Source organism: Myzus persicae, unplaced genomic scaffold, assembly GCF_001856785.1.
Source record: "Myzus persicae strain clone G006 unplaced genomic scaffold, MPER_G0061.0, whole genome shotgun sequence".
In the NCBI taxonomy this organism is placed as follows: Eukaryota; Metazoa; Arthropoda; class Insecta; order Hemiptera; family Aphididae; genus Myzus; species Myzus persicae.
This window is the reverse complement of record NW_019101026.1, coordinates 9568-18506: the sequence shown is the minus strand read 5'-3', so window position 1 is coordinate 18506 and position 8939 is coordinate 9568. Positions and strand designations below refer to the sequence as shown.

The following is an 8939-nucleotide window of genomic DNA, read 5'->3' as shown; positions in this document are numbered from 1 at the left end:
ATATTATGCATATATTTTTAATCAATATAATATGATATAATATTTAATATTATTGAATTATATCACAAAATACATAATAATAATACACATTTATACAATGTTATTTGATTTTATAGTTTTGAATTTACCGCCATAAAAATATGGGCCAATCAGATCCACTGTACTCACAACTGTAATAGGTTTGGAAATCATGCGTCCCGGTACAACAACTGATGCACTGATAAGTCCGGTTTCGATTTATTTTTCGTATATTATATTATTATATTTTGTGTATTTTGTATTACCCTTTTTCTTACTATTTAATTATTATTGGCAGTAGTCGTCCTCATTACTCATTAGTATAATTGTATTATTATTATTGTTTATTTGCAACGATCAATACAATATTCTGTAGCAACAATTCATACATGGTATTGTTATTGTTTTTTACTTATTAATATGGTAAGTGGTAACAACCGTTGTACGGTGCGAGTTGTCGGGTCAACTGTTCGCAAGAGCTCGACAGCGTAAACATATACTGTGTATCGTACTATCGTGTTCTTGTGTTCCCTAACAATTAATGATGTTTTCAGAATTTGATGAACATGTATTTGTATAAAAATGAATCAGCTGCCTCTCTAACGGGGATATAACGAAAAGCGTGTTTAGTTAATAATTTTAATGGACTCTATTAAATGCGATTGTTGTAAAATTATATATATATGTATAATGTATATATATATATATATATATTATACTAACTAACCAAACCTACGACGAATGACGGTTACTTTTTACTTTTTATTTTTATTTTTTACTTTTTACGGTACCTTTTAGACTGCGGCTCTGAAACGGTCCGCAAGGGGATAAACTGTAATGGGTTTGCGTCAGAAAATCATATAAATAATTGAAATAATCATGAAATTGGGAGTTGTAGGAGTTGCATATTATTTCATCGGTATAGTCTCGAATTATAGCAGATCATGATAGAAATTTAAGCTACTCAATGGTGAGCTTAATAATCGAAAATTTAGAACTTTTGAATATTTCGTTAATTTAAGGGTAAAAATGAAATGCATCATTCTTAATTTAATTATTATAATTTTTTTTTTTTTTTTTTCTTAGGCTTTTTACGAGCCATTTAGACTCTTGGCCGCCAAAACTAATTCCTTCCATTGTTCTCTATTGTATGCCTGTTCCCAGTCTCCTCCAATTTCTTCTAATACTTCCTTTATGCTATCCTTCCATCTTTTCCGTGGCCTTCCCCTTGGTCTCTTTCCTCTTATCATATATGTCAGTGCTCCTTTCAATACACTTCCATCAGCTCGCCACACATGGCCTGCCCATTCTATCCTTGTCCCTTTGATAAATTGGACCACATCTTCTCTTTTGTAAAGCTGGTATAGTTTTGTGTTGGTTCTTATTTCCCATTTTTGTTCCGCATTGTTGAATACGGGTCCGTAAATTTTTCTAAGAATTTTTCTCTCAAATAGACGTAGCTTTTCATCATCGCCCTTTGTCGTTGCCCATGTGGCACATGCATATGTCAATACAGGGCGAATGTAACTAATATATAGATGTTCTTTTGTTTTTCTTGACAACAACTTAGATTTAAAGAGTGTCGATAGTGCATAAAGGCATCGATTAGCAGCGTCCAATCTGATATTTATCTCTCCGTGCATGTTGTTTTGGTTATTTAGAGTAGACCCCAGGTACTTAAACTCTTGTACTTGTTCGAAGATGTTATTTCCCACTTGGAGGTTATTATGATCACCCCCTCCTCGTTTTAACATCATGTATTTAGTTTTTCCACTGTTAATTGTTAAGCCAATATATTTTCCTATCTTCATCAGTTCTTCAACAGTACTCTGGATACTCTCTTGCGAATTCCCAATAACCACTATATCGTCTGCATATGCTAGTAGGATATTTCCTTCATCAAGGTTTAATGTCTCAGTTCTTGGTATCTTTCTTATTACGCTCTCCAATGCCATATTGATGAGTGCTGGTGACATCGCATCCCCTTGCTTCAGTCCACTATTTATTGTAAACGGAGACGATATTTCGTTGTTCACCTTGACTCGGCTGCTGATGTTTGTGTTACATAGTTTTATCATGTTGATTAATTTAGTTGGTAAGCCAAAGTTTTTAAGGATTTTCTATAATATTTCTCTATCTATGCTATCATAGGCTTGTTTGTAGTCTATAAAAACCATATGTAGATCTTTCGCTTATTCGTAGCTTCTTTCCATAACTTGTCTTAAGACAAATATGTGGTCAGTAGTTGATTTATTTTTTCTGAATCCACTTTGGTAATCACCTACTATCTCATCTGTGTATACTTGCAATCTTTTGAGTATAATTAATGATAGTATTTTATATCCAGAATTCAGTAGTGTTATGCCTCTATAATTCTCGACTTTATTTCGGTTACCTTTTTTGAAAATTGGACATATCAATGACTCATTCCATTCTTTTGGTATCTTTTCCTTTATCCATATCTGTTGAATTAGGTCATTTAAGTTTTTTGTTAAGTTTTGTCCTCCTAACTTCAGTAACTCAGCGGCAATTTTATCATCTCCTGGAGACTTATTATTTTTTAGAGTTTGTATCGCATACTGTATCTCTTCTAGACTAGGACTTGGTACTTCTGGTTCCGCTGTGTAGTATAAGGTGTCGTCTTGTTCACCTATTCCTGTTGTTGAGTCTCTGTTAAGGATTTTTTCAAAGTACGATCTAAATTCCTCGGCAATATTTTCCGGTTTTGTAATTAGGGTACCATTATTATCTTCTATCATCCGTATATTAGGTACAAATCCATTTTTAAATGTTTTGCAACGTTTGAAGAATTCTCTGGGGTTGTGTTTAAGGTTTTCGATGTCTTCTAATCGTTCTTTTTCTGCTATCCTCTTTTCTTTTCTTATCAGTGTATTCACTTCTCTTCTTTTGTTTTCGAAGTCCCTTATGTTCTCTGGAGTTGGTGTGTGTATTGCTTTGATTCTAGCTTCATTACGTTCCCTGATTACTTGCTTGCAATTATCATTAAACCATTTCTTTGTTTTTTTTCTTTGTGTAAGTTGGATAACTTTTTCTGCTGATTCCGTTATTGAGGTCTTAATTGCTATCCATGATTCTTCAATCTGTTCTGTGTCGAAGCCCTCTCTTCTTCCTAAGAGATTTGTCACTGTTTCTTGATATGTCTGTAATGTTTCCTTGTTTTTTAATTTATCCACATCATATTTTTCAAGTATTTTTTGTTTCTTTTTCCATTCCATTGACATCTTTACTCTGAAGTCAATTAGGATTAAGTAATGGTCTGTGTCTGCGTTTGCTCCTCTGTAGCTTTTGACATTTTTTATAATCGTTTTATGTTTATTTTCTATGAGGACATGATCAATTTGACTACTATACTTGCCTCCCGGGGATAGCCACGTTTCTTTATGGATATTTTTCCGCGGGAATCTTGTACTGCTTACTACCATATTTTTACTTATTGCAAAGTTAATTAATCTTACTCCGTTATCGTTGCTTTGGTCATGTAAGCTATGTTCTCCAATCGTCGTTTTGTATGTATTTTCTTTACCCACTTGAGCGTTCATATCTCCCAATAATACTTTAATGCAATGACTTGGTATAGTGTCATATACTTGTTCCAGCTCTTCATAGAAGGCATCTTTCACTTCTTTATTTCCTGATTTGGTTGGTGCGTATGCGCAAATAATAATCATGTCTCGGTGGTTCATATTAATCCGGATGTAACATATTCGGTCATTAATAGCCTTAAATTGTTTAACCCATGGTATTAGGCTATTGTGTACAAGGAAACCCACACCATTTTCATGTCTATTTGTTGTTACACCACCATAGAATAATGTCATGTTACATGTTGCTATACATCCTTCGCCTTGCCATCTCGTTTCTTGTAACGCTACTATATTTGCCTTATATCTATCTATTGTATTGATTAGTGTATTAAGCGCTCCTGCTTTATATAACGTTCTTACATTCCAAGTGCCAATCCTAAATCCTTGTAGTCCAGGCCGTTTCCGTTGTGTTTTGTCCAGATCTCTGTCCCGAGGCTTTAGTTTTGGTTTCTTAACAATTAGATTTTTTACAGTGACGGGTTGTTAGCCCGTCGCCAAACCCCCATCCTGGAGGACCAGATCGAGCCAGCTGGCTAAAGCCAGCTCGTAGCTCGGGGCCCCGGGTTCGCCAAACCCGTAGTGCTAATTACTTAGCACCCCCCTGGGGGGTAATTATTATAATAAACATGTTTAATATTTTCTAAAAAACTTGATCTTTTTTTCTTAAGCTGTGTATTTAAAAATAATATTTAACATACAACTCAACATTATTTAATGTAAGGACTTATTGTTATCGTCGCCGTCGACTATTGACAACTGTGGCAACTTGCTATGTGCATATTTTAACCTCTATGGTACTATCTTTTCAAATAAATTTTTTCAGTTCAATAAAATGTCAAATGCAAATAGTTTTCAGCCAAATATAAACCATTATAAGTGTATTTTTCGATATTTTACATTTCTGTTAGTGCATTGTACATTTCTTTTAGTTACGTAACTGTTGTGTTAAGTGTTTATTAGGTACTAGGTATAAGTTAGTAATAATAAAAATTAGCACATAGTAACTATAGGTTAAGTAAACAATTATTTGTAATAGGTAAAATAGTATAATTTTAAGCATAGTCAGTAAGTATAACATAATTATAAATAACTCTGTAATAAGAAATGTTAGCTCATAGTAACTAGGGTAAGAAAACAATAACATAATTTATACATGATCAACTAAATAACTAGGTTACCATATTAAAAACAACATAATGTAGACATTTAATATTTAAGGAGGACTAAAACATCCACGAGGGGATCAGTGGTGATCGTGTGATTAGGAACTACGTGGGTAATCCAATATATATATATTTTGAAACTATCTCAACGATAGGTTTAGTTATTGAATACTGCAAACTATTCATTATGAATTTTAATTCCCTTTCTACTCTAACCAACCTCACCTAACCCATGATATTATGACAATTTATAATATACGGTTGAAATATTCCTTATTAATATTACTCAAATTTCCTTTTTATAGCTTAGAACTAAAAGGGGAATTATTTCTTTGTGAGACATATGGTCAATTCTATGATCATCTGAAGGAATGGTTCAACCACGAACATTATGCATAAACGCATTGGCCATTGATGTTATTATTATTTAGTATTTGCAGGCATATTGTACACCTAATTTTAAACTTTTTTTTGTACTATTATAATAAAAAATTTTATTGAACTTTTATTATTCATTGTAAATTCAAAGTGTGTATACCTATTTTACTTTACATGATTATAAAATAGTTAAAATAAAGGTATATATCTTAATTAATAATTTTAAAAATACTATCTATTTTGTGTGTATCAAGTATAGCAATTTAAGTGCATATAATATGCATGACTATAGCCACATACTAGAGCCACTAGAGCTAGTAATATATACAAAATTATGTTAACAAACAAAAGTAACAGAAATGTTTGTATTAGATATTATAGTATTCGATCATTTTTATTTTTTTATTGGCACCATAAAAAAGGTAAACTGAAACAATCGAAAATTGATAACTTAGATTGACATGGTAACGAGCGTTCAATGTTATATGATTTATATGATAAGTTACGACTATTCTGTTCAAAATTTATATGTATGTGTGCACTTACCTCATTAGCAGTGAGTGTTTCTCTGTGGTACTTGTGGTGTGTATTATCCTCTCTGGTTAGTGTTTGATATTCGATTTCACAGCTACAATATATGTATTTTGATGTATATGATTTTTTTCAGAGAATTGAATGCCTAACTCTTTTTTGAAGAAATTTATTTTGTTTATTATAATTGTGACTATTATCGTGCGCTCTTAAAATTCCCTACATCCGTAATGATCATTTCGTAGAAATGTGTGACAGTTGCAAGGCTCGGAACTTTATGCAATAAAAAGTACTCAAATATGCGCATACATATATGCGCTAAAAAACATCATAATACCTATGCGGTAAAATAAGCAGTAAAAATTTGGACATGCAATTTATGAAATAAAAAATAATTGAAAAAAAAAAATTTGAAAATCAAAATTATGTAAGTACATGATAAAATAAAATAAAAAATTTTTTCGATTTTTACGACATTAAATTTGTTCATAGTTGGCTGTTTTTTGTTTTCTGATTTATTTGACGTTCTACAGCACGACGATGTTTTTTTGTTTTGATGTGCTGTGTAATACTAGATCGTCTTTCGGGAGCCACTTTCACTTCGCAAAGTTTGCAAAATAAAACTACATGGTGAAATACTGAAAACTGACTAATGTGCACTGTACACTGACTGTACAGTGAAGTCGCTCGCAAGCCGACGCACATAGTCACATAGACCGTAGTATTTACAATGAACATAATTAATATTGTGTTCAAAATATAAATACTGATACGACAAAGTGGTTAAATACAATTGTTTACAAATTATCTAGGATTATACAATTTATTTATATCATGGTACAAAATATATGAATGCTGTGGTGAATTTGGATAAAAATTAATACGGGCCGGTCCACACTCGGCAGTCACTATTACGAGTTATCATTTCCCACTACTAGATATTATATATATCAATATTAATGTTAAATGCATTGGGAGCAATACAAAAATAGCCGTTGACGTATTTTTTGATGAATTTATTTGGAAAATATCTAATATTTTTTTGTTTAGGTAACTATAAATTTGTAACAAAAATTTGTTTTCGTTAAATCTATGAAGTATGCATAACAATGTTCTAAAACCTAAAATATGTTAACTCGTACAAAAAATGACGAAATATGCAAAATTATGCAACAAAAATTTTTGTATTTGAAATATACGTAGTTAGGATCAAATTTGTATCGAACCAGAAGTTCAATATGGACTTTCAAACAAATATGCAAATGCCTAAAGTTCCGACCCTTGAATTTATTATTATTAATAACTAAATGCAGCACAAATATGATGACATTTTTGGAACTCGTAGATAAGTGAAATATTCAAAAAAATATTTGATCGGCGTTTTTAGAGCTATCAATAAAATTTCAACGAAGATCGGATGATAAAGCGTCTTCGGTGCGATGATTATTCGAAAGATATGCAGGGCACGTAAGTTCTTAATGTCTATTATTGTATGCGCCTCGGATACTAAACACAATACCATACAAATTTAAGTTTTTAAAACAAAACCGAACCTCTGCAGATGTATCCTCAAAATGTTTCAACTTTTTATTGTAATTTTTTTAAGCTATTTTATTATTCTATCAACAAACACACATAGGTATCAAAACAGAAATATAGAAATCATTTTTATTACATTTTAAAAAGTACAAAATCCATAGCTAAAAAATTAAAAAGTTAGACCCAGAATGATTAAAAAAGTGTTTCAATACTTACGGTATGCTATTATAATATAACACGGGCCTGTCACTTCTTCATTTGACACGCAGTCTGTGTTATAAGTTAAAACCATTAAACTGATTACAGTACATAAATGGGCGTATAGGAAGTCGGGAAATAGGTCTCCATTAATATTATACTCAGAAGCCCGATCCCAAAAAATTAAATTAAAAAAATTAAAATGTACCCTGTGGTGAATATCGTCGTGTGTATCTCAATGAACTAGTACATGCTTACGTAATATGATACGAGGGACTGTGATTTTGCACATAGGTATGTAAGTTTTGATTTCACCGAAGGTGATACGGTACGTCCCGTACCGTGAATAAATAACACAGAGTTTTCTTGGTATCACGTATGTCTATTTCTATAATAGTTTTATATATAAGTATTTACAGTTTGGGGAGTTGTAAAGCGTCGATTTGCATCGACCAGACTTAATTAAGTGAGTCGACGCAATCGGGGGCGCTTGTGGATAGTCGGGCCGTAACCGGACTTTATGTACAATGGGTTTGATATACAAATAACCTCGATGGGTTTTACAATGTAGGGAAGGAACCGGCCGTCGTCGGTACAAACTTAATTAAGCGGTACTCCGACGGCGAGCCTGGTCCGGGTCGGACAACTTAAATAAGTGCCGTGTGGGGTTCAGGTGGTGGCCCTCAAAAGAGCCGCTTTCAATTGATGCTACCGGTGGTCTTGTTCGGTCTGCTTCTGTAAGTAGTCGGTTTGATCCGATTCTCGACGTTGGCAGCTTGGTACTGGACGTCGGCAATGCGGCTGGTCCAGTTTCTTTAAGTTTGTTTTTTCTGTCTCTTGTGTTGCTCCCCTCTGTCATAACTGTCTAATTTGGTGGTCTTGAGAAAGACCTTTTTAGTATTGTGGTTTGTTCCGTAACAAAGGTCGTTGTAATACGATTATTGTTTCAATTGTTTTTAGAGAGTGTGTATGATTATTCTACTACTTAAATATATATAATAATATATACATAATATATATTGGTATTCTTTTCAAAATATATATGTATGTGTGCACTTACCACATTGGCAGTGACTAGTGAGCGTTTCTCTTTGGTACTTCTGATGTGTATTATCCTCTCTGGTTGGTGTTTGATATGCGATATCACAGTTACAATTAATATATTTTTATGTATATGATTTTTTTCAGAGAATTGAATGCCTAACGATTTTTTTTAGAGCAATAAATCAAATAAGATTTATTGTAAATGAGACTATTATCGTGCCCTCTTAAAAGTCCCTTCATCCGTAATGATCATTTCGTAGAAATGTATGATAATAATAACTAAATGCAGCACTCAAACGTTCCTACATTCGTAGTGATCTAACGCAGTATCACTGCCAACCTAATGTAATTTAAGTTACTGAGTTAATACGATTATACTGCAGACCTGATACAGCTATCAAAAGATCCCTCGGCACTTCTTTTGAATGACACTAGTAATGAGTCGATTTTGTATACTCATATA

The 8939-nt window shown here is 32.6% G+C and overlaps 1 protein-coding gene across 1 annotated transcript; it reads right to left on the bottom strand.

Annotated features, from left to right (window-relative positions):
* Positions 1–2210: 2210 nt before the first annotated feature.
* LOC111027411 lies at positions 2211–8291 on the bottom strand. Its single transcript, XM_022305786.1, has 4 exons — positions 8092–8291; positions 5711–5792; positions 3267–4073; positions 2211–3179 (listed from the first exon to the last, which is right to left on the bottom strand). The coding sequence occupies exons 1-4, from the start codon at positions 8289–8291 to the stop codon at positions 2211–2213; spliced, it is 2058 nt and encodes a 685-aa protein (XP_022161478.1).
* Between the last annotated feature and the right edge of the window lie 648 nt (positions 8292–8939).